This window comes from Epinephelus moara, chromosome 17, assembly GCF_006386435.1.
Source record: "Epinephelus moara isolate mb chromosome 17, YSFRI_EMoa_1.0, whole genome shotgun sequence".
Taxonomy (NCBI): domain Eukaryota; kingdom Metazoa; phylum Chordata; class Actinopteri; order Perciformes; family Serranidae; genus Epinephelus; species Epinephelus moara.
Window position 1 is genome coordinate 7,620,929 of NC_065522.1, and position 27,154 is coordinate 7,648,082.

Consider the following 27,154-nt stretch of genomic DNA (forward strand, 5'->3'; position numbering starts at 1 on the left):
AACAAAACACATGCATACTTTTTTGTAGCTTAAAACCTTTTGGTTACGTGTCCCCCGTACATCTTCAGAACTACTTTTTCTCCGGTAAGCTACAGGCGATTTCTCAGAGCAGGAGGCTCGTTGAGAGTAGTGACACTGTCACATCAGAGCTACAGATGGTCAGCGTTTCACACAGCTTCATGTCCAAAAACCTGAACTATCACTTTAACACACAGAGCACAACAACATGAAGCATTTCTCATGCAAAGAAATAAATGACACAGATTTAATTATTTTGTGACTGCGTATTGCTTCAGTGTGATGGATTGCTTCTCGATCAAGATGGATGAATTGGAGAAGATTTTTAATCAAAGTGGTGACTTCTTTTTAAATATCATCAAACCAGCTGGCACACATTCACCTCGTCCATATTCCTCATGTTGGGAATCGTTAATGTCTCCATTCTTTCCTCCTGTTTAGTTTAGGGAGCAATATACCACCTCTTTTTCTGTTTTCTGTCACAGTAAATTATCTTCTCCCTATATTATTAGCTGTAACATTTAGTGCAGCCAGAGCTTGTGCTGCCATTTAATTGGATTTTATTGTTAGGGTTGTTGCATCTCAATTTCATCCACCATGAGTCACAAATGAAAGTTTCCGTGGTGGAGACTTCTGCTCATAGCATTCACACTCAGTAGTCTTTGAAAACATGGAGAATTAGATTTCCCACTGATAATACCGAAGCCTTAACGGCATACATCTAACACCTGGAACATCTATCCAGTGATATTGAGGGAAATTTCAAATGTTACAGATGCTGTTTAACATTCCTGCTGCTTATGCACAGTAATAGCAGTGGCACACAAGCAAATCAAAACCCAAATTTTACCCAGATGGACTCATGTTTTTATGATGAGTGTAAAACCAGTTTTGAGTTTTCAGAGTATCAGGCAAAAAATAACATTTCCTGCTTGGAACAAAAATAAATAGTAAAAAAAAATTGTGAATTGGGGTCATGGAGGTCAAATAATCAAGAGGCTAATTTTTGTTTGTTTCTAGTATAAAAGAATTTTGTCCACTCCAGTGTTAATGTACTCTATAGTGGCATTTGTTCTTTAAATATTGCTCTATGACATTTAAGTAATAATGCTAATTATAGTGGAATTATAATAAGCTAAAGGGTAAATAGGCAGAAAATGAAGGAGGAAGCAAGGCGAGGCTGGCAGAGATGTGCAGTGAGAATAAAGATGGTGCAACGAAGGAGGGGAAGAGAGACTGGGAGGGAAGGAGCAGTGGAGGTGTAGTGACCTACTTAGCAAGAAATGGATGCTGTGTTTCGTATGCACTGTACGGTGAGAGAAGGAAAAGATGCATAGAGATTGATGGAGGCAAAGAGCTAGAGAGAGAGAGAAATGATTGGCAGTCGGCCATATTGTATTGTCTGGTCGCTTTGAGGACCCTATGTAGTTTCCATTTGCACACATATGGACTGTAGTAGCACAAAGACACACACAGCTCTCACTCAGATTGGATGTTTTTCCCCCCATATTTAATTTGCTCTGTTCTGGCGCTGTCATCCTGTCTGCTCCTCTAGTTCCTCACTCCCCCTCCCTTGTCACCTCCCCCCTCCCTCTCTAATTGCCTCACACTGGTGTTACTTCTGCCTGTTTGGGCTAACGACAACATGAGTGTAGTCCCGCAGGCCAAATGTGGCAGGTGTGTGATTCACTGACCACATGTCATCCCAGCTCTGTGAGTGTATTTACCCTGTGTGAAATAGACAGTAAGACAGGAAATGGAGAGATAAAAGTCCATGATTAAGTGATTAATGTGCAGTGTGCTGACACGGTTCAGAGTGCATCAGCATCATGCCGCTGCCTCTGATCTCCAACCCCACTTGATTGTGTTGATTGCATCTTTGATAGTGAACATTGTCCCCCATATCTGAAATTGTATCATGACCTCTGGGTCTAGCTGCTGCGGGGAAATTGAATTGTAGATGGTAAAAAGTGCACGGGATAAGAGATAAGTGTCTGATTTTAAAGTAGTTAAGTTTGAGATTGATTTGCAGTCGAGCACACTGTAATCAAAGAGAAACTGACAATCTGTCTGCGTCCCCAGCTGTCACCGGTTTTGATTAAGTGAAATATAAAAATCCTCTCTTAGCAACATTTATCAAGCAATAATAGTTTGCACAGAAAGTATAAAATATAAATACACAATGCAGTTACATAACAAAGAACTCTACAATGTGCAGTCATTGAAACCAGTGTATTATCCACAAGTTCATATTTACCTACATAGTTGTTTTTGCCAGTGTGGTGTTGATTCAAAGATTTTTTGATTAAAAGTTTGTCAGTTTGCAAAATGTATGAATCATAGAAAATAATATTCAGTCTGTAAAAACTTTGTTTGTGGCAATTAAGTGCTAAAGTATGATATGAACTTTTTAATGGTGTTATGAAAGTTGGCTGTCGGGGTCAAACCATTAAGCAATGTGAGGTACAGTTAAGTAGACATAGCTTAAATTGGCTTTGGCTTTTATTCAGTCTGTTGACCCTCAGCCCTGAACTGTAGTATGTTTTCATACCACCACCATGCCATTGATTGATTTTATCAAGCTTTTTACCACTAACTGCAAATAAAAATGTTCTGTTTACAGCAACTTTGACAGTTACATATTCTAATTGAACCTTGAATAATGGCTTTCTTGTGTCTATTTCCAAGGCTGTATTCAAATTATTCTACATATGCATTGGTACACAAGGGTTGTTTATAGATGTGATTTATATTAGGAGCAGATGAGACCATTTAATGTGATAGCAAGTCACCATTCCTTACTGAATGTAGAACATTCATTACATAAAAACCTTCAGTGTTTACACATGAATGTTGATCGTGAAGGCTTCGGTGTTGTGTGTAGGCTGTTAGTCCATGATCAAAAGTTGTTTTTATTTATTTATTTGCATCGCATGTAATTGTTGAGATTACATTGTATATTGTGTAATTGAATTAGACATTTAGCTGATTGTGTTATCCTGCGTAGCTTGATCCACATGTCGCAATATACAGGATGAGACATGGAAGCAACAGGTGGTACAAAGAGCTGAGACGGAATGGTAATTTTTATTTTTTATTTTTCAAAAAGTTGGCAGAATTAAAGAGGAAGCACTTCTGGGTTAAGGTGACGAATAGGTGTAGCCTCAAGGAATGTTTGGGGTCGTCACAGGAAAGGAAGATAGGGAGTGACTTGGCAGCACTGATGAAAGTTGAAAGACGGTTTGAACTTCTGGGTGAGCCAGAAGGGAGAGAGAGGAGACGAGACGAGCCAGAGCAATGGCCAAGGCATCAGCCGCAGGGGAAGAAGTGCCAGGTGCAGAAAAAAAAATATATTTTGTAAAAAATGCATTCCTTTTAATATTGTACTAGCAGTGAAAAGTAAGGCACACTAGTAGAAATTCCAAATAACTTCCTCTGACATGTGACTTTGGGGATATCAAAGGGATACTTGCCATGTAGTTTCGTAGAAATGTGCTTATAACATGTTAACCAATGTGTGACAGCGTTATGTGTTGTATTTGTTACACATAATAAAGCTTCAGCAAACAAATTTCTAAGTCTAAGGAAATACAGCCACACTAGTGCTTCTGGGAAACTGATTAGGCACTGTGGCACTTTTACCTAAATTTTCAACAATCATAACAATCACAATGCTTAGCAGGTAGTGTTTACCATGTTCACCATCCTGGCTAAATGTGTGAGCATGCTCACTTTAATTGGCACTAAACACAAAGTACAACTGAGCCTGAAGGGAATTAGATTTGCAGGTATAAAGCAAATTAAAATGCAAATTTTGACCCAATGATGGTGCTGGATAAAAGTCAGGGTAGATCACCAAAGTTATTACAAATCATCTTGCGGGGAACATGAATGTCGGTACTAAATTTTGTGGCAATTCATCAAATGATTGGCGAGGCAATTTACTCCACAAACCACAAATGTCAGCCTCAGGGACGTGCTAGAGGAAAAGTCTGGGCCCTGTTGTTCAAAAAGTTTGATCTGGATCAGAATATCCAGAGCATCTTTTGTGCTGGTTTCTCAAAACAACATTGGATTAGCTTACCCTGATCCACTGACAAACTTTTCAGGATTGCCACATCCACATAACCCGTATGGGACCTCACATCACAATGTAGGCTACTAGCTATGTCATCATTGTAAGAATTTTTAATTGAAGAGACATGAGCAGCATTAGGGATGCAATTTCTAGAGCTGTTACTGCCTTTGTCTGTGTCGTAATTAATATAAATGAACGTTGAATTTTGAGTAAATATTGGTTGATATTGACAGCTATTTGAGGGATTTTATGGTGACAACATCTTCAGTATTTTTTAACTTTGAGGTACTGAAAGGCTAAATAGGTAGCCAAATGTCTACTTTACCTACTTCATCACTGTATTGGTTCCAATGCCCTTAAACGAGACATGATTAAGTCCCAATGTCTTCAATAGTGCAGCACGATTTGATAAAAATGTGTGATTGCGATTTGAATGGACAATATCGCGATTTGCGATTGCGATTACAATATAATACATAAATGGTATCATTTTCTTCTTGCTTGATTCAGTGTTTCCCCTACATTATATTAGGGGGGCACTGACCTGACCTGACATAGTAACGAGCCTGTGTTGCGTTCAGGCGTTGTCACGTAAATGACAAATTCCAGCACGCCATAGCACAACACAGCAGCATGTCAAGTGGGCCGAACCTGAGCAAAATTGCTCAGTTTTTCATTTGTTATTATATAGTTTGTTATGGAGTCCGTGATTTCCCCGTGACACTTAGAAATGTTTGCGTAATTGTGCTTTGTTGTTTTATGAGGCTCTGGCGGCTTTCAATTGTCTTTTTGTCTTTAACGTTACACGGCTCAGCTTTCTCTCACATGCATGCTTCGTACTTTTCTCTGTGCTGTCTCAAATGCTGACATAGATCGGTCGTGTTGCCACGGGATGTGGCGACTTAAACTTTTAAACTTTTGCACAGCACATCTTTTTGTTCAACGTCACCATACCTGAATCCAAAGTATCGCCATATAATAGACGTTGCGTTTTTTCCGCCACCAACTCAGGCTGTTGTTGGTCATGCTCATGCTCTTCTTCAGCATCTGTGTTGGTCACTGCTGCACGCCGGGTGGTCACCTGACCATATGTGCTGCACACACCAGGATAGCTTGTGGACATGATGTCAACAAACTCCACACACTACAGGAGAGGTAGTCACGTTCACAGGCACACACATTAACATTTATTTACATTAAATCGCAAATCGCAGCCTTTTATGCGGTTATGTAATCGCACAGCCTGACATCGCGATTGCAATTGCGATTGCGATTAGATTAATCGTGCAGCACTAGTCTTCAAACGAGTACTTTCTAATAAACACAGCTTATCTTGTTACTGTTGCTAAAATTGGTCAAATTTGTTGTCATATCAAAGTAAAAACATTGTTCAACCATAAAATGTGATCAGGTTTTGGACCTTGTCCAGTTTAATGTTGGGATTGGCTGCGGGCTGACTTGGCAGAGATGGCTGCCATCTTGTTTTCACATGAATTAGTGTATTGTGCTCTTATTACTATTGGATGACACAAAAAGTGTCCACAAAGGACAACAGGCCTAAGTTAAGTAGAAAGAAGTATAAGGTTGTGATCTAATCCAATTTCAGAAAACTTTTCCTCTCCTTTAAATTTATTGTTAATATTTGATTCAATCTGATAGCGGAAATTTCGATTCAGTTCTAGGGGATTATAAGCGTCCGTAGGATTAACCCTCTGGGGACCATGATTATCTCAACCAAATTTCATAGCAATCCATAGCAAAGGCTGTTGAGATATTTCACTCTGGATCAAAGTTGTAAATTACAGACCGAGCAGCATTGCCATCCAAAAACCATGCAGCTAGCATGGTTAACAAAAATTAGACTGTAAAATCACCTCACGAAAGTTGATGGAAACAGCATGACTTAGCTATTTAGCATTAAAGTGCATGATAATGTAACAGCTGTAAGTATACTGTAATGAATTTTAAGTGTAAATTATCTTGCACACTTCATGCTCTAAAACTGCAGGTTGTATTGGAGCTGTGAATTTGAAAACATGACTTAAATGCATAGATTTATAAACGTGTTAAAAATAGAAAGGAGGAGCAGTTTATGAAGGTCGAATGGGAACATCACAGAACATTCAGAGTATTTTATGCTCTATGAGGACACTCAACAAGCTTTCTATATGTAACACCTAAAATTCAGCATTTTCCCCAATGTGATGAAACTTTGATTGAGACTTTTTCTGGATCGGCCGTTGTCATGTTTGAGGGTTTTCTTTCATGACTGGCTCTAGTTAGAGTGTTGACATCAGTAGTCGTCCTGAATCATGTAGGGTCAGACATCTGGAACATGAGTGTATGTTCATATTGCCGGGGTGGCTGTGAGTGGGATTTGTTTGTATCCAACCATCCGTATCCAGACATTTTGCACATTCAAAGCACAAGCGTGTTTTGCAGCTTGAATCAACCTGTATGTGGCACGGCTGGAGGTCCATCCAAATTTGGACAGCTTGTATATTGGATATGTGTGTGCGTGTGTGTGTGTGTGTGTGTGTGTCCACCCATCCCACCTCCAAAGCCCCAAACAGCTTGTAGTGCAGTCACAGACATCTGGTTGCCACTGACTCTAATGGTTGCACTGATGTTTAATACTGCATGAGAGATAAGAGTGACTGTGTGTGTGTGTATGTGGGTGGGCAAGCAGCAGGCATCTGTGCCCGTGTATTTCACCCCAAGTGTGCGGTGTTTTTCTGTGTATGTGTTCAAGTCTCCGTTTAGTGTGTTAGACAAAAAACACTGAACATTTTAGGCTAACCTTTTTTTTAGCAGCTGGGCACTTACAGCTGTGTTTTTTCTTTTTCTTTTTTTAAATCATGAGGAGGAGGGAGGGGGCAAGAGAGGAGTAAATATGTGAGAAGGAAATTAGAAGGGAATGTGTAATGAAAGAATATGTGATGGGAGGAGGGTGGAAAATAGGGAAAGAAAAGAGAGATTAGTGGAGGAAAAGAGAGGAAGAAAGCAGGTGAAGAGCTCTGCGATGAGGGGGGAGGAATGGAGAGGAGAGAAAAAAACAGGAGTGGATGGGGAAATGAAAGGAGACGGGAGGGAAAGAGTGGAAATGAGAGCATGAACAGAGAGGAAAATTAGAGAGTGTTTGGAGAAGGAGTGGAGGCAAGGCAGAATGGGCGATAATTGATAGAAAATTCAGAGAGCGAGAAAAGGGAGAAAATGAAAAGAAGGAAAAACCGAAGAGCAGCAGAGATCCTCCATTGCTCATTAGGGTCATTATACCTCCGTCTGGAGCACACACACACACACACACACACACACACACACTCTCACACTCTCACACTCACACTTACACACACACTGAGAGGATTGAAAGGAGAAGCCAATTTAGTGGGGTATCAAAAAATGAGCCTTTTGATGAAAGGCAACGAGGGACTGAAAGAAGTGCTTGTGTGTCTGCTGCTGTGTGTGTGTGTGTGTGTGTGTGTGTGTGTGTGTGTGTGTGTGTGTGTGTCTTACCCCCTCTGTGTCAAAGTGTTTAGTACTTGGTCACAAATATGTTTTTGTTATGAAGGATGCACACATGCAAACACATTATGCGCCTTGGCCTGTAATTGCCCTGCTAGTGTGTCTGATGTGAGGAAAAAAAGATAATGATTAGAAGAACATGGAGGACAGAGGGAATGATAAACACTTAAAGTTAGAGCAAGGAAGGAAGGAAGGAAGGAAGGAGTTTAAATGCAGTAAGAATTAAAGAATAAATAAAGCCAGGGATGCCCTAGGGACTCAGACACAGAGTGGGAGGAAAGGGAGAGTGAGGTAGATAATGGTTTTGCGAGATGAAAAAAAAAAAAAAAAGAGCCTGTACAGAGACAGGAAATGAAGGTGAAATTGAAAGGATAGGAGGAAAATTGAAATAGAAGAAGAGGGGTGGAGTGGTTGTGTTTTGGATTCAGGTACTCGAGCGACGGTTGTGGACTGCCAGGCAAGCTTTGGACAAGCACATGTCAAGTACAGCTCCAGAGAATAAAGAGTCACCTGAAGGTGGTGAAAACAGGGGCGATAGTGTTGTAGTCTGGATGTGTATTTGACCATCTTCATTATCCACCAGTGATAAACGAGTCAGGGTTTTTTAAAACCTTCACCAACCTTGCCTGTTATGAGAGCCAATCTGAACCAGCCACCCTACACACATATCCATTAATCAATGACCTGAACCCGACTTGCAAAACCAAAGTTTCTGCTAATGACCATCGCTAATAACAGCCTACTTGCTGTAGACGATGTTCTATATCATTTCCTGCAGATGTCACCATATAAAACACGTGTTTCCTGTTTTAAAAAGTACAAACATAGAAAGACAGAAAGTACTCATCCATCTTTTAAGTGGTTACATCTTAAGTATGATCTATGACAGCTGGTCTCCTACGCGTTTTTTTTTTTTTACATAATGTAACAGAGGTGCATCTTTAATGGATTCAGATTGGACAAAAAGATGCTTGCTTTCAGTGAGGACATGGTATTAGACCTGCATATACTCAGAGGGAAATATTTGTACTGGACATTATGACCAGAGACATTTAAATATGTCTGAGCAGCTGATTTTCCTGGTCAAAACACAGATAATGGAAGTGATAAATCTGCGTGCTGTGTGTGTGTGTGAGAGCGAGAAAGAAAGTGGAGGGTTGACCATTTTACAGTGTTTCTAAAAGTTATTAATAACTTACTCAGAGTGCTGCTTTGCCACTTAATGACCCACCTGCCTGAAACCACAATATTTTCTAACAAGCTTACCGGAACCGCCTGACCCATGGGTCAACCCATGTCTTAACAAATGATTAAGACAAGGGTAGGAAGAAACAGGGTCAGGTTGTTTTCTTTTCCACAATAAAATGTAGAACAGAAAAAAGGCTTTAATATTACACCAAAGGTGAGTTTACAATGATGTCAAACAAACGAAAAAAAGACAGCTAACTCTCTATTAACAAAATTTGACTGGTCATACCTCTCTTGTTTCTAGCTTTGGGAACGACTTGTGGGGAGTCAGAGAAGACAGGGATTGATTTTTAATTAAAGCCAGACAGCTGTCGCCATATTGGTCACCATTCAGGACAGCTGAAGGTTTTACGTCACCAGGCCAGTGAAGCCGTTAATTCACAGGGAAGGTCTCCATAATAATTCAAAACAAAAGGAGGGAACTTGCCGCGAATCTGTGCTTTTGTGTGTGATAGCAAAGTGTCAAGAGGTCACTGTAATGATCCACTACAGGCATCGGTTCTCCAATCGATATTATCGGTGTTCAATATTATAACAGATCAATATAAGCCTCCCCTTGCTCAGAGCCAATAGTATGACTTGGGTGACCTTTTGGTGTTTCAGATAAACCAATAGGAAGGGACAGGTGATCAGCAGGAAGCACTGAGGCAAAAGCATGGCCATGGTTGCATAAATGACATGCATATATACATATATGTACAGATTTCTAGCAATCTTCTACTTAAGCTGACGCTGGTTGATGATCAGCATTGTCTCCCGTCTTTTTGCAAGCTTTACAGTTTGGTGGGTTTAGCCAAAGCTGTGGTTACTGACATCCAACAAGTTTATCTCAGCATCTGAAGACAGTCAATCTTGTGGATATAAGAGGATTCCACAGGTCACTTGTGTGTATAGGCTGCTTCAGTGCCGTGAATTCTCTATAGCTGCAAATTGAGTCCTTATTCCTGAGCTTTTTACAAAACTCACAAGGACACGCAACACTGTAGAACCCTCCCTTTCAAACGCTAAATCGCTGGGTTTTTCAAGGTAACGTTCTGCAGTGTTGCGAGTCCTCGTGGAACAGATCTTTTCACGTAACTACCATATGGATTTCTATACATTATGTGAAGTTCAGAGTAATTACAATATCCAGCAGGAGAAAACTGACTGTTAAACAGTTATAGGCATGTGGTATCAGTGTACTATGTGCTGTTTACTCTGCAGCGATGCTGTACAGTGTGTGCATTCCTCATTCAGATCTGCTGAATATCAAGGTTTCCTTTTCTCATACATTCACACAAATTGAGTTAATATTGCGCTGGTTTTCAAAGCATCTGTTTTGCTTATGTGCATGTTTTGAGTGAATGTGCGAGCGTTAAAAAGCAGAGGTGTGAGACTGTTCTTCTAAGACCTGAGCCTGTTAGTCATTTCCATGGCTGGCTACATTTTGTCTACTCCCTGTCCTGCATACAAACATTTCCCCTTATTCTCCTCACACTGTAACAAATTTCCTTGACCCACTCATTTTACTTTCCTATCCCACTGGAAGCTTTGGGATTTCATTGTGCCAGACAAGAAGCTGCAATTTAAAATATCCAGGGATTTTGCTGACTTAAAAATGAGATTCCTCTGTCATTGGGGTTAGGTAATATTGAATGCTAATATAAATAATTGAAACGTCAGTCCTATTGATCTATTGTACAAAAAAAATGAATAAATAAATAATAAAGGTCCTTCTTAATCCCCTCCGAAATGAAATAGATCAATTTCCTGATTGAAATTGTGGTGAACATACTGGCTCAGGGGGCTTTTGACAGCATACCCAGACCAGATTTTTAATCCGGCATGTTGCAGTTACATGATGCAGACAAGCATTCTAGTCAACTGAGACAGCAAGACACCCAGTTTTGAAGGACATAATTAATTAGATCCTGGAGATGGCCAGATTTTTTTCAGGAGCTGCCCATAAACTGTCACCAAATTCCTTGGGAGTCAACCCACTTACGCATTTAGCCATGGAAGGAAAAAGTAGGAAGATGCTTTTGAGACACTGAGTCACTAAAACCAGTGACCAAGTTGTGAAGTTTGCAGCAGTTTCTGGTTCAGATGAGTAAATGTGTTATTTAAATCGGGATTTTATTTTTGTTTGTCTTTGGGTTCCCTCTCCTGGGACTAATGCTGTTGCTCAGGAGCTGTCAGGGTGAGATGTGTTTTTTAGACTCATCCAGATTATATCTTGTAATACCCATAGACCCTGTGAATAAGCACAACAGCACAAAGTTTTGAAGCATCAGGTTATGCTTGCCAAAAACAATTACCAGCAAACAAACTTTATTCTTTCCGTCCTCACGTCTGTCCTCCCTGTCTCGCTTCTCTTCCCCTCACCTCTCTTCTCACCTCACAACCGGCTCTCCCTGCCTCGACTCATCCATGCAACTCGACTTCAAACATTAACATGGCACTTATATTCTCTCCTCTCCTCATCTCTGTGTGTTATTCTGTCTCTTTCTCTTTATTACTCTCTTTACCTCTCTGTGCTTCTGCCTCTCTGTCTGCTCCTCTGCCTCTCTGTCTGCTCCTCTGCCTCTCTAATTGGTACGCTATCAGTCGGAGCTCAGATATCGCTGTCACTTTCTGTCTTTGCGCTTCATACAGGCTGTGCACGTTGTCTCATTGTTTCCTCTCCATACATTAGCATCAAGCGTATGTGTGCTTTCTCTTTCAACTCCATACATAAACAAAACCTGCCAACAGAAAGGGAAAATTCAACAAGGTAGCAGTGGGACTAAGGGTTGGATGAAAGGGTGAAAGGTTAGGGAGGGAGAGGGGGAGATAAATGAGGCTTGGTGGAGGAGTCTGTAAAGTGGGCATACAGAGCAAGGACTTAATGGTAAATGGCTCGGAGAATGTCTTGGAGAGTTTTCAGTGTTATTACAAAAACAAGCTAACTGTGAAATCTGGTCTTGGGTCCACTTTAGGAGCCGGAGGATTTGGGCCATTACCATGTTACAGCTCCTAAATGGGTTTTGAAAGTAACAAGGATCTTGTTCAGTTGTTGCTGGAAACTACCTAAGACCCATAATCAAGGGTTATTTTACCTCTCTATTCCTCCAAGTTGTTTTTTTAATAAGTAAGCAAGCAGCAATGTACTGAAACATTTAAGGACACATTTTATATCTCCAACATACTGCTGCGTTTAGCGAGGCAGTGACTCATTTGTCATCTAAACGTTCACTGATTGGTCCAGTACAAATCTGAGCAGGCTGAATCGATTTTCAATTGGATGTTTCCAGACTTAAATCTCACAGTGAAGACTGAGCGTGAAAGATATATTCCGGCTCTGTGAGATGAATTAGGATAAGCACTGTATCTTAATACAGAAGCTAATATGAATTGTGATAGGAATGCAGAGACATTCTGGCTTGAGAGTCCAAAATAAACAAAAAGTAATGTAGGTCAACCAGAACGCCTATATTGAACACCTGTATAGAATGCCTGTATTGTCATAGCACATTGTACAATGAAATACCACACACACACACACACACACACACACACACACACACTTGCCATGCAGATAAATAATAATGAAAGTCAAAGATAACAAAGAAGTAGGGGCGTTGGTGGCTTAGTGGCAGAGCAGGCGCCCCATGTACAGGGCTGTTGCCGCAGCGGCCCTGGTTTGAGTCCGGCCTGTGGCCCTTTGCTTCGTGTCGCCCCCCCCCTCTCTCTCTCCTCCTTTCACGCTTGACTATCCTATCTATAAAGGCAAAAATGCCCAAAAAAAATCTAAAAAAAAAAAAAAAAGATAACAAAGAAGTAATAAATAGACACGACATCAAAAGCTCTATTTGTACATTGTGCCAAATGTTGTTGCACCTTATGAAGATATTATTGCATATATAATATTAACTCAAGATTAAACAAATAATGCATAATCAGAATGTGTAACTGAGCCTAAGATCTGTTTTTCAGTCGATGTCTTGGAACAACAAAGCAATTCAGTCTCCTTAAAGCTGCACTAATCAATATTTATATACTGACAACAGATCGAGTGTGTATAATGAGACACACTGTATTCTGTGCAACCTGTGAACTCAAATCATAGTTAGTAGAAATTAAAGGAAGCATTAACAATATCGAAGCAGTTTCTGGAGCTGAGCCCTTTTGATAAATACGAGGAAATGAAATTTGTGTCTTTTGGCTAAAAAGAGCCATTTCTCTTCTTCATATATAATTCACAATGGTGAGGGTGATATTTATCTCTGTGATAAATAGTAAGACACTGTGACAAAATCCACTGTGACAAATGCACACACATTTCACATATTTCACATATCTAGTTATCTCCCTGTAGCTTAGTCCAGCCACTGATAGCAACATGTCCAAATAGTGTAGACATCAGAATAACAGTGTTTTTCTCCCCTAAAGTAAACATTCAAATACACTTCCTGGGCACAAACTTTTTTCTTTAACAAATGCTCTCTTGCCTTATTACCCTTGTAGGACAATATGTCAGCATGGTCAAGTGAAACAGTCTAACTCCACTTTTCATGCTGTTGGCATTTTTCCTTTTTGTTTCGATTTTTCACTCTCCACCACGCGCTCAGTAAGTTTTATGACTTGGGCCTCTGAAACCTATCCAGAAGGCGTTTTGACATCCTTGAAAATACATGGGTATCAGTAGGGACATTGACTCGGTTATCTGAATTCCTGAAAAGAAAAGTGTTTTTAGAAATTTGAGATTTTTTTTCTTTAAGACTGCAATAGCAGGACGGGCAGGGAGGATTTGTAATGTGCCTGTGGCAGATCAACACTCTTTCATACAATGTAAGAGAAATACACCACTGACTTTCTGACTGATAAGCACTAAGAAACTGGATTTTATACAGCGAGATGGTGCTGGATAAATGAAAAGCAGGAACACTGGAGAAAGACTGACTGGCAGTAGACTTGCTATAAGCTGTAAGAAATGAACAGTAAGGGACAATGTGCATCTGCAACTTTCATGTGCAGCACAAAAGGGGGCTAAATCAGTGCTATTTCAATACCTCTGTACATAAATTATTAGTATCTATGACTACCCAGAGTGCGTGAGAAAAAAGGAGGTAAGACAGAGAGAGGTAATGACATGGACAGAGCGTGAGAGAAGAAAGTGGGGTTTTCGTGTTAGACAGCGCCCTGGGCTGAAAGAAGCTGACACCTTGACTTCAATTATTAACACAGTACTTGGCTCCTCATTCAACTCTTCAGTATTCTCCAGTATCTCTCTGTCTTCTCTCTATCTGGCTACAAGATCTTAAGTGGCACTGCTTGGGTTCGAGTCCTTGTTGAGCGTGTGAGATGAAGGCACTTCATCGTCTCAGAGGGGTGTTGTCATGGCACCATTCATCTCGTATAGCTATATATGCCCCGAGGCCAAAATTAATATACTTGATATGCACAAAGGCATATGCACAAGAGCACATCATAAAAGTGCATTATCCCTCATTAGCACATAATAGACAAAAAGTAAACATGTAAACGCATCCACACCTACTTAATGAGCAAAAAGTGAGCAAAAATTTATTTAGTTTATCGGTTTAATTGTTGGAAATTTTCTCACACCGTACATCAAGAGAGATTCAGTTTAACTACACACCTTAAGGCCATGCAGGACACACTGAAAGCCCTCTGGAATACAGTTTTCACTGTTATTTTTATTTGTTTTTCCCTGCGAAAAACAACCTCCGAGTGGTTCCAATAACCGAGGCTCCACTGTGCTGGTTTTGTGGGTTCCAGTTTGACTACATATCCCATATAATATGTGTTTGTGCAGTTAAGTGTGACAGCAAACATCTGTCTTGCTGCATGTTTGATTAGTCTCCTGACATGAGCAAGACAAGATTGCTTACAGTCAGGAATTCGATTTAAAGCAATATCAGCCCATATTTAAGTGCAAGATGTTCTCTGTGTCGATATTTGTGTGTGCATGTGCGGTTACGTCTGCCTGCCTCATTGCTATTCAATGCATTTTAAAGCATTTATATTCATGCAGATGTCTTCACTATATGTTTGTTTCTTTGTCTGGATCCGGTTCACTGAGACTCTGTGATATATTATCTAATCAAGTCTGCTTTACACACAAAACTCCAGTAGGACACAATATTGCAAACAAAAAGCTGCAGTGCATTCCTTTTCATTACTTGACATCCAGTACCTTGAATACACAGGTACAAGTTGCCAATATTGGTACGCACACATTACATTGGCCTACTGAAAACCCATCCTCAGATTTCTCATAGTCACTATTTAATGTGATCAGCTGATCCAAGACTATTGTTGTAAGACTGTTGTTGTACTTAAACTAAAAGATTACACATCAGAGATGTTGCTGAAGAATTTGATTTCAGTTTTTTCCTTCAATTTAGACTCTCAACTGCCAAGTATAAATATGATACTTTTTATGACTACCCATTTAAAGGGCTATTTATTACATCTTGTATTCTGTTTAATTTGGCATTTAAATCCTGGGCAGTTTGAACAATCATACAAGAAAACATATCTTACTCTCACATCTAGTAAAAAAAAAAAAATGCCAGTAAGGAAACAACATAGCAGTCACCATTGTCACCATCTGGCCTTTCCCACAAAAACACAACCGAATTACAAGCTGTTTTCAGTGTATTTTATGTGTTTACAGAAGTGAGTGACTAGCCCTGCAGTGCCTGTTACTGACTGTAAGTCTGTTGCTTTATTGTGTGTTATCACAACTGACAGCATTTCAAGACCAATCAACCTGCTAGGCTTTAAAGAAACAAGAACAGCAATCGGATCTGTTGTAATTCATTTTGGACTATACAATTCGGCACCCAGTTAGTCAACACTTTCTTAGCTGGTTTGTGCAGCTGTCAGATGTTATACTGTATAAAAAGCTTTTTGGCGGCTGTAATGTAAGACAGCAACAAAGGTCAGGATGTCACTATGTGAATATTCAGTGGGGTTTTGATAAAATTACCCATGATTCTCAACTAGTGTTGATATATCGACTGAATAAGTAAAAGAGTAGCATCAGTTTTAATGTGAGCATCATTTGGTGTTTCACTGTATATACCCTCCACCTGGGGATATAGCAGTTTAATATTAAATAACAATGTGCAAGACAACCAGGCAGCTGCTGGACAGCCACTCTGTCACTTTATCACACCAGTCAACACTAACAGCTGCACTGGTCTATGCTTGGCCTGCAGTGTTAACGGGAGACAGAGGAAAAATATTAAAGGACTGGTTTGTTCACAGTAAGAAAAGATGTAATGAATAGAGAGGAAAAGTACACAGAGTGTAGATTTTCCCAAGGGCATTTGCAAAGAGGAGGGTTGGCAACTGCCTCAAGACAACTGTGAAAACAAAGTGCCCCAGAGTTGGCAAAATATGGCTCAAAAGAAATGCTTCTTTCATGGATTTAAGTTGACAAAACACCTTTTGTGGACAATGAAGAAAAATCCTGAGAGGATAATTGAGTGGTTATACAATATATTTTTCTATTGCTGTTTGTATAACCTCCTCATGCCAGATTTATTTAGAGCCCCCATTCACAAAATGCAAGATTTAAGTGTTTGCTGAACTCTCTTACCATGGTAAATGTGCAGACAGTACTTTATTCTTTAGGTGCTGGGAAAATGTCCTTCTGTGGAGATTAGGGTTGAATTCAAGAGTGTTACAAGTCTATTTTAAACAACTAAATTGTTGGAGTGAATAGTTACTTGTAGATTATTCTGTCTACAGAAAAGCTTTTGTGTAAGCACAGCTGTTGAACCTCACTGTAAAATAAATAGCAGTGGTGCAACAGCAGTCTTTTTAAGATTTGAAGGGTTGTCTATTGTAGTCATGTTCCTTAAAAATTCCTTTCTTACTTTTTGGATTTGAAACAAATGTAGGTTCATTCCATGCAGAGCAGGTTGCAGTTATTCACATGCACATCAGACAGAAAAAGTGTGAAACACTGCAGTCTATTTCAGTGACACTTGAAGTGCTGATGACCAGCCTCAAGCCTTTAAAATCAAAGGGGAATGCCAGGCTTTATGAAAATCACAACCTGGAAATTGGGGCTCTGAGCCTTGAAACAGCATATTGCACAGGTGTAGCGGCAGTGTGCGTGGGAACTAATTTTCTCTGCTTCAGCGTCTCATTCATTTACAGCTTTATGGAGGCATTTTCTTCAACTCTGCCTCCATTTTATGTTAAAAAAGATCAAGACTCTTCCTTGGTGAAGGACTTTTTTTATGAGTAAGCCATATTTTAAATGTTGAATCCAAATTGAAAAATATATTTATGTCCCCTCATTACACTAATATTCAGCTCAATGTTTCAGAAAAGCCTAATCAGGGACAGGGGTTGCAAATTAGCTTTGGCAAGACTTCCTTAATGCAACACATGTAATTCATGATATTGTAACCTGTTAAACTGTTGTTTTGCATCGTCCCTGACAAATAGAGAAGAAAAAAGAATAAATATAAATGTTGAAATGTAAGAGTGTAAGACTGATGTGTAAATTGTAACAGCGATCTGACGTTTCTCTACTGTCTCTACTGCATTTTGCTTAGGTGTTTTGTGTGTGTGTTTGTTTTGTCTCATGCTTTAGCAGGTTTATATTAATAACACAGACACTGTGGCACCAGAGTATAACATGGTTTTACAGCAATCTAGTTATGGGTGGTCCATTCACTTTGGCTGCTATTCTGTAAGCCATTTGTCATCATACAGTCATATTGTAGCACATTTTGCTAACATGCTTTATGGAGGGAATTATACAGTTTTTTGATCATTGCGAGCCATTGGAGATGAACAAAATTGCTTTTAAGATTGAGGGAAATATCACTCTAGATAAAATACTGAGTTGTAAAGAGCAAAAGGATGATGGAGAAATATCGTTGGTCGTAAATGTTGGCAGCTCTGCACATCTACATTGTCTGAAAATATTACCAGCATATCATCAGTGTGGCACAACATTGTTATAATTATAATTTCTACTCATCTTTCTCTTCCAGCCCTCAAGGGGCTCCATATGTTGTAGTGTTGGACAGTCCTCCCTCTCCTCTTCACATCTCCTCTCCTCCCTCTCTGCTCTCTCGCCAAGTGGCTTGGAACAGTCCAGGCTTTTCCGCTTCTAACTCATCTCATGCTTGTTTTCTCCCCTCTCATCTCCTTATTTTGCTCTTCTCTTTTGTCCGTCTGCCATGCTGTTCCAAGTGTAGGTTAATTTCCACTATGTTTCAGGCTTCTAACTGGTGTGATGCTTTGCATTGCTGCGACATCCACGTTACAATCCACGAACAGGCCATTAACACATTCTGTGAAGCAGTTTTTAGCTTTCTAGTGTTTTCACCATTCTTTGACAGTTGAACGTAGTGGATGACAGGAAAGACTCGGAAACATGTCTCAAAGGTTTAGGACTGGATTCCGATCTTGACACGTTGAGCCACTAGGATGCACTGACTTTACTTTTGGTGTGTGACTGGTCTCTCTCTCTTTTGACCTTTGAAGTGATGGGTTCATGCACTTGCCAGTTAATCTATCCCATCCAGTTAGCTCAGGCAGTGGCTTGTACCTTTATGGTGTTGTCAGAGCTGTGACTAAACAGATTATTGAAGAGGAGCAGTTGCACATAATTGACACAAATAGTAGTGTTTCCTAGAAAACGTGTCTGAAAAATGTTTAAAAAACCAACATACCTCCACTGGGATTACTGGACCACGTAGGCTGAGACTATAATAGCCCTAATGAACGCACTAAATCTTAAATTGACAAATTGTGCAGGTGTACTGTATTGCTAACTGCAGCAGAATCCACCCTAATGAAATCCACAGGAACACTGTATACATTCTTGATATATTTCTACACCGCTCTGCCTCCAGATTATATTTAGTCTGTGTTAATAAACAATTATTCATTACAATTTGCAGACTTTCTCTTCAGAATGTTAAGTAAGATTAAGTCTTTTGAATATCTTTGTTTTTGCAGTTCATCTGTATTGCTCTTCTTTTATTTGTAGGCTATCAAATCAGTAACGACCCCAGTTAAAGATGTTTGTCTGTTATACTGTATGAAGGCCTTCACTCTCTGCTCCTCTGTTGCGATCCTGCCAGGTCTTCCGAAGCGGTGAAGGCATGGGCATCCGCCTGGACAGCGCCTCAGCTTTCCAAGGTGCTGTGATTTCGCCCCATTATGACTCCCTGTTGGTGAAAGTCATCGCCAGTGGAAAGGACCTGCAGACAGCAGCTTCCAAGATGAGCCGAGCCCTGGCCGAGTTCAGAGTGCGAGGGGTCAAGGTAGGACATTCAGCTACATATTCCTGACAGTGCTGGTGTTTTGTGTGCAGCTTTTTCCTGCTTTTGTTAGCTTTGTCATTATTTCCTGTGTGACCTCTTGAGCTGATGGAAAGCTCAATGGATAATGTCAAAATGCTGTGTCATTAGGCTGGAAAATAGGCATGTTTGACACAAGGAGAGATGACGGCCGAGATGTAAATGTGATAGTTTGTCTGTATTGTTGTGCTGTAAGTGGATTCATAAGAGCCCACCTTAAACTATTCAAGCCAGTCTAGCATGGTTCATGGTGTGATACAGTTACAAGTTACTTTGAGGTGGTGTTCCAGCCTTCTTGGACTCTCCTTACATCTCTTTGTGAGTTGATTACATGCTCAATATATTCTTTCTTTGTTGGTTTTTTGACTGCCGGATACATCCCTGTATTGAGTCAGAAGCCCTTAGTTTAAGGGAGATTGTGCTAAACATTATCGGCAGGTGCAAACATTTGTTCGCAGACAGCAGCAGCATCAGCACAAAACCTATGTTAGCTGACTGGGAGGGTGGGGATTTTAAATAATGAGCTGCATAGGTTCATGTACCAGTAGGGATGGGAATTGATAAGATTTTATCGATACCAATGCCATTATCGGTTCTGCTTATTGGTCCAACTCTTAATTGATTCACTTATTGATTCCTGATCAGTTTTCTGTGTGAAAAAGTGGGCCTACACAGGTTTTCAGCATCAATGCAACTGTTCTATTGTCTCTAATTCTGGATTAGGTGTAAATCAAATGAGCAAAAATGTGTACAGCATTTGCTTTCATTAGATATTCTTAGAAAAAAATCTACTAAGCCTGTCTGAGTGGCACTTAAGTTATTGTAACATTGACTAGTGAAGTGTGTCAAATACATGGCATTCTTGGAATTTAAGTCCATGTGTAGAAAGATACTTCAGCATATTGCTGGTGTTTCCACACTTACTTCAAATGATCATTTACAGACATTACAAGCAGCACTGTTTTGATCTTTCTTCATGAAATGAGTCCATGTTTCGAAATGTTTCTTTCTCTCCGCTGTGATGCTTTGTTCTTAGTGTCCAGCAGTGTAGATTCATGTGTCTGACATCATTGTTTTGCAATGTGTGCAACTGTCAGAAAAACATGCCAGCATTGATAAAAAGAACTGATAAGCCTGGAGGCATACATTTCCAATGAATGAGACAATTTGGCAATGGTTCTCAGCTGTATCCAGTTCTAGATTTCCATTCCCATGTACTGGTCATGTTAGTTCATGATGATCACATGTTTTGAAAGGGCTTATTTTATTTTATTTATTTATTTATTTTTTTTTTGAAATAATAATTTCTGTTGATTTTATACCAATAATATTACACCATTAAACCAAGATTATTTGGTACTGTGTGCTTTTAGTTTTAAAACATCTATAACACATGATAATGATGCGGCATACAATGTAAATCAGCCATGCTATTTTTGTCTTCATTAGCCTAATGAAAGTTACAATGCTGAAAAATTTGGAAGAAGTTCTCCCTTGACAGATGACGCTCTATAAAGCCAGTTAGTTGTTTACTTAGTTGAGAAAGAGGCACAGGGTGGACAATATATGTCTCTCTTGTGGTTAACATTTTGATTTTTGCTTTCCTCTACTTTACACACAAGTCATTTGCACATTTGAATCTTCAATTTTCACCGTGCAGTTAAAAATGATCAACTTGCTGTCTGGATGAGTCTGAAGTAACACATGCGAGGAGCTCATAACACATGCTCTCGTTTGCCCAGCACCTTGAGGTGAAAGGCTTTGTAGCTATAATTCAAGCTAACAGTGGAAACAGTATAGTCAGTTATCAAGGTGATCGTGTCTTCTAAGCATGTAATGGACGTTACCATTTTCCTGCGTAGAAAAGCTGTTGAGCTGAAAAGGCAACTTACTCTTATAATGTAACATTTTTGTAGCAGCTAAGTGAAAAGACACTTTCCAGTCATTAAGTCTAAGTAAAGTCTAATTCAAAGCTGAAATGCCATTGATGACTTTTTAAAAGGTTTTCTTTGTAAGTGATTTAACAGTGAGTGTCACAACCACAATTAAAGAAAAACACTTCATGTCATACTTCTGTTGTGCTACAATTAGAGTGTAAATGAACTGAGAGTGAATATCAGCAGTGGTTACTGTAAATTAATTTAGAAGTGTGACTTCACACCCGTAGTAACCGTTTCTTCACTTGTGTGCTCTCTGCTGTGACGAGCTGTGATACACTATGTGAAGATAATCTAGGTGTATATAAGCATGTAGGTTATGAGTACATTTTTTCTGTGCTGGCCAGAGGCATTATGTCTTTGAGTCGGCTGTAAATCAATGAATTAATGGTTTAATTTGTTAACATTTGCTTTGCTGCATATAATATAGGACTTCCTACCCGTTTTGAGATGAAAACCAGGTCCATGAGAACAAAGGGATTGTTGTAACTGGTTGAAGTGAAAAATCTATCAGCTCAGTCAAAGTAATTCCTCAGTCAGTTTTGAATTAGTCATGATGAGGTGAAATTGCCAGTCAAATTGGTCTTCTCAACTCTAATTTCTCATTTAACTTAGAGTGCACTTTACAAACTATCAGCGCAGATTTAATAGATTAATTTTCCCTTCTGATAGTGAGCAAGTGTTTGATGTTAGCCAAGACTTGATGAGCTTGTAGACACTGTCCTTTGTCCTCATCACTGAGGGTTATGTAAACACTGGCTGCAGTTTAAATCATTTGGTACTACGAAAAAAGCTGCTTTTCAGTGTAAAGAAATAGGACAAACAACATGGCCAATAGAGACGGTCTGTGACAAACTACTGTGAGCAACCTTGATGCATGTACTGATCAGTTTGAAGTGGAATACTTTCTATTCTCCACCAGCAAACTAATAGAAAAGCTTTGTATTTCATTGACACCAACAGAGAACAGTGCATTGATGCAAGGAACTGCCTTGAATTAAATTAGTTTCTCTTAAGACTGCCGGTGGCACACTGAGACCATGCTCTTTTCAAAGGCTAGAAATTCGAGCAAAACTGGCTGCTTTCTCTTTTATTGTGACACTGCTGAATTTAAAGTCTGCCAGTTGTTTAGAGTGGGCTGCATGAGTTTAATGTCCTAGAGTTAAAAAATCCAAGTACTTGTGTCCTTGCCAACAAATTGTCTCGTACACAATAACATTCTGAGATCAAAGTATGAAGAGACTTTTTGCACACTGACATAGACTCTCTCCTCTTTGCTTGAGTCACCGGTTATGACATGGTTGGTAATTTCCTCTGTGTTTTTAAGTGTTAGTTATGAGAGAATCGTGATGTTTTGTCCTTCCAAGATATCTTTGAGTCCCATTCCTCCAGTCACCATCTGAAATGCATCCTCAGCTGATAAACAAACTTTTTATCCTCCCACCCTCCTTGTATTTTTCCTGTTTTATAATGTGGCATAAATCCCTTCATTTCCAGCCTGAAAAAACACATCATGTATGATAACACACATTAAGAGCTCAGGTTTTCTATCTAACCAACTTGTTAACTGCACCTACCTGGCATAACATCTTAACATCTGTCACTGATCAGCTTTCTGCAGTGAAAACCAGATGTGCTTTGGTTCCTGAGTTGTGTATTATAGAATATAACTAATGGATATCTCATTTACTATTGGAGATATGCTCCTGCTAAAACCTTTTTTTCCCCTCCTGAATTCAATAGCTTGAGATGTGATGTCAGTTTGGCGTGAGCACCCCACGTCATTGAGTGAGTCATCCTCAATTCCCAGACTGTTTTCTGTCCTAGAAGCTAATTTCATTTAGCTGTTATCTTGTGTATAAATGAGCAAAGACATTTAGCTAAATTGAGTCTTGAGGACCCATGTGTCTGCCACATGAGTACACTCATATTTTTAAGGGTGACCAGTAAAAATGTCTAAAACAAGACTTGTGGTTCAACGTTTCCTTGTTTGTGTGTTAGTGAGCGGTGGCCTTGGAGAGTGGCGTCTTACTGGTGACATTCCAATAGCAACAGAGTGTTGGCAACAAATCCAAGGCCTATTAATGCTTTGGTCTGCTCACAGAGATATGACGCTGAGGGCTGACATCCTCATAACTCCAAGGCTTTTTTCTTTCTTTCTCCCACTGAAGAAAATGTGGCTGCAGTAAATCTGAGATAGACTACCCTTTGCTTTTCAGGTCATCCTTTGAGTTTCGCACCTCCTATAGTCATGGTAGTTCCTCAGCACGTTAAGTATAGTATAACCTTTAAATTCCAATGAAAACCAGAAGGCGCCAACCAAAATTTGAGTTATGTGGTTGACACTTGACAACATGCTGCTCTCCTCTGTTGTCTGGAATTATGTTTGGCATTTCAGAAAGCTCTGTTTATCTCCTGCTTCTCTATAAGTGTGCATGTGTGTGCGCGTCCATCAGCGCACATTTGTGAGTGTGTATGTGTGAAGGATGAGCCATGTGTGTTAAGCAGTAAAATGTCACGCATCCAGCAGCAAAAAGAGAGAGGGGGAGAGTGATGGACAGGAAAGCGACAGGACATGAGGCAGGAGGGTAAATATAGATGGATAGAGGAGCAGGGGGAACACAGCAAAAGGGCAATCAAGATGGAAAGAGTATAACGTAAAACGACAAGGAAGGTGGTCCGGCCCACAGAGGCCAGTACACCTGTGGCTATCGTATTTGTGTCTGCAGCACACATTGCTGGTTAAATTTAGGAGATGTGTTGCAGATTGAATGTCTGTGCAATTGCCAGAGTATTCTTTGAAGGGACAACGCAAAGAAATCAAGGCTCTTTAACTGATCTTTCTGACATGTTGCAGTGAATTACAAAAATTTAATTTATCCTCAGCAAAATTAAGATTACAATGCAACCCAAATGCAGTCTTCTTCAGGAATACCTTTGTATCTGCCTACCTAAATTGACTACTTGCTAACCTCCTCATGCTATCAGTTAGCAACTCTAACAAGGCTTGCTGAAATGTTTGGGGCCGTAGGTAGAGCAGTAGTGGACAATTAAAATTGTAAATGGATAATGTCGATGGCCAAAATGCCAAACTCGACTTCAAAATGGTAGTCCACAAACCAGTGTGTGACATAATGGTGGCAACACCCACTTCTTTTATACAGTCTATGGAAGTATCTGAGCATTATGCAGCTTTAGCCTCAGTCTTTTAGCTCAGTAAAAAGTACGTAGCCATCAAGTGCATGTTAAAGACAATTACAGGATTCTCATTTTAAAGTGAGTCAGCTGGAAACAAGTAAAAAGTCAGCCATGTGTGGAGACTGCACGTTCAACTAACTCATGGGGCTAACATCGGCTTGATTAACAAGCTAGCTGAGGCTGACATAATCAGCCAGTGACAGATGTCATTTCAACCAACAAAATTTACAGTTGGAGGTTAATGATTTAGCAGGCTGCTTCTGTCTAACTTGGTTTAATATAAAGGACTCATCCTTTTAAAAAAAGCTATTTATCATTTCAGTTTGCCCCAGGAGGTAAGACACCAGCTCTTAATTGAGCACAGGAGGACCTTTGTCTCCTCTCTAAATTATATACACACTAAATTGTACAAGTGCTTCAAGTCAATGCAAGTATATGGGAGCATCTGTCCTGTGCAGATTGCTCATCACACAGGTTGATGGTTTGTCATGTGAAACCAACTAATGACTGAATAACTAATGAGCTCAGGAGCAGACACATAACTCCCCAGCTGCAGAACATCAGATGGTTCAGGTTGATTTCTGGAACTCTGTGTGTGTATATGAGAGACAGAGAGAGAGAGGGAGAGGGAGAGAGAGATCAGTGATGCAAAGATAGAGAAAGACAAATGGAAGTTGCCCAGCTGAAAGGCAGGCAAAAGAGAGCCGACATGAAATAAATCAGAGACAGAGACATGGTGACAGGTTAGACGTTTCTCCTCATGGCACCACCAGATTCAATATTCTGTCCAGTTTGGTTGAGACTTCAGCAAACTGAGACATTTGGATGTGTGTGTGTGAGTTAGTACGTGTGTGTATGTGAGACTCTTCACAGTTTGTTTCTTTAGAAGTAATTTTCGCGACACTGGGGGCTTTGCTTTAGGCAGTGTGGTTTCATCGCTGTTTATCTTTACACCTCATCTGTAACAGTGAGAGAGTTTGATGTGACCCGAGGTTGCTGGACCCACCAGCGTGTGAGTGTGAGAGTGTGAGAGGGAGGGGAGTTGGTGATGATTCCCATCTAGAGAGGCTCTTTGAAGAATCTGTAATGTTTCGCTTTGTGATAGCCTGCCAGATCACAGGCTGGTTTCCTTTTTTAAGGTCACCGTGTACGTGACCTTCTATCATCTCTCTTCATTTCAACGAAAGAAAAAGATCTTTATTTTTTTTGACTTTGTACTTCTGCATGATTATTCATGAATTTCGGTCCATCTTTTGGACCAGGTCACAGTGTCTTTGACCAGAGATGAGTGAATTTTTATTGAGGAAAACGTTCTTATTGTGCCGTCACACTGCTTCCTGCTGAATAGATAAAATCTACATTTCAAAATCAAGTAATCTCTTCATCCTTGACTTCTTGATCACCACCTGTAGTTTGTGCTCTCACTCTCTCTTCCTGCTCATCCTAATTGTTTACTCCCCTGTGCCTCTGTTTCTCTGCTCCTGTTTTTTTTCTTCACAGTTCAATTCATGTTTCACCAATGTTTGAATTAGTATTGCATGAAAAACACTGGCAAAATATTTACATACAGCTGGAAGTCATCGTATAAAAAACAGTGCAGTTGTGCTGCATTTGCTTATAGATAAGGCATCTGGGCTACTGTGGATTCAAATGGCCGCGCTGTGCAGTTATCAGTGAAGCTGGTCATTCATTATGGGCAAATAATGATACAAATAAATCAACTCTCATATCTTTTTAATACACTGACATTTAGCAGATTCAGTTTTCCCTCATTTTGTGGCAGTCAAGATAGTGTAATATTGACACAGCTATATGTGGGATATCAGGACAGCAGTAATCCATCCTCAGCTCGGGTATGTGTCGCCACTTTCTGTTCGCCTGGTCTCAAGTGTGTCTTTGTGTTTGTTAACCAGTGGTAGATGCGCGTGAACATGTCTGATTGGCAAAGCACTCCATTTCTCAGCACCGGTACTGTTTGTCATGTCAAACTCTTTTCTCGTACACTTTAATTTCTGCAGCTACCTGCCAAGTACACAACTCCACTTCTCTTTTTTTTTTATCTTCCTCCTGTCATGCTCTCCCACCTCTTCACCCGTTTGACCTCTGTCTCCCTTCGTGAGCAAAGTTGTCTTCTAGTTCTCTCATGTATAGCTCTTGTTTTCAGATCCCTGAGCTTCATGTTGACGCTTCACTGACTTTGTTACATGTGTTTGTTTTTTCATCTCGATCTCCATTTTTCATCCTTGCTGTCTGTTTTTAGAATCCCTAACATTAGCTTGTTTTATAGCTGTTATTTATATTAATAAATTGTGATAAATAGTCAAATCAGCAACAGTTAGCATTTAATCCAAGCACTGAAGACTGCCTAATTTACATCTAAATTAAGCTGAAACGTAAATCATCAACATATTTTATGAGTACTAATAAATCTGTGGTTTATACATACTTTATAAATCACAGCTTTTCTTCCCCGGCTCTTATTTTCTTCCAATAAATGTTAGAGAAAGGAGGAAAATGTTGTGTGAATGAGGTCAATTGCAGAGAGTGGTAAACATCAAACAACAGCAATTTGTTTGAGTATAGCAAAAGGCCACTGCGTTTCAAATGGCTTCTCAAGGTCTTTAAAAGCAACCTGCACATAAAGAAGCTGTTATTTCAGAGTACTTAATCATGTCAGACTGGACTATACATACAGTAACATCTAGATGAAAACAGATGTAGAAAGCATTGGTGTTTTTTTGTTGTTGTTGTTGTTGTTGATTTACTTTAGTCATCCACCTTATAATCTAGCCTCATTTTTTGCTTCGCCTTGCTTTCTTGCCTCATTGCAG

General features: G+C 39.8%; 1 protein-coding gene across 1 annotated transcript in view; it reads left to right on the top strand.

Moving 5' to 3' along the window:
• pcxb (pyruvate carboxylase b) overlaps positions 1–27,154 on the top strand; it is a 345,950-nt gene that overhangs the window by 147,101 nt on the left and 171,695 nt on the right. The window contains exon 12 of the mRNA XM_050067843.1: positions 18,970–19,152. Coding sequence (XP_049923800.1) covers positions 18,970–19,152 — 183 coding nt within the window. The remainder of the gene's footprint in view (positions 1–18,969; positions 19,153–27,154) is intronic.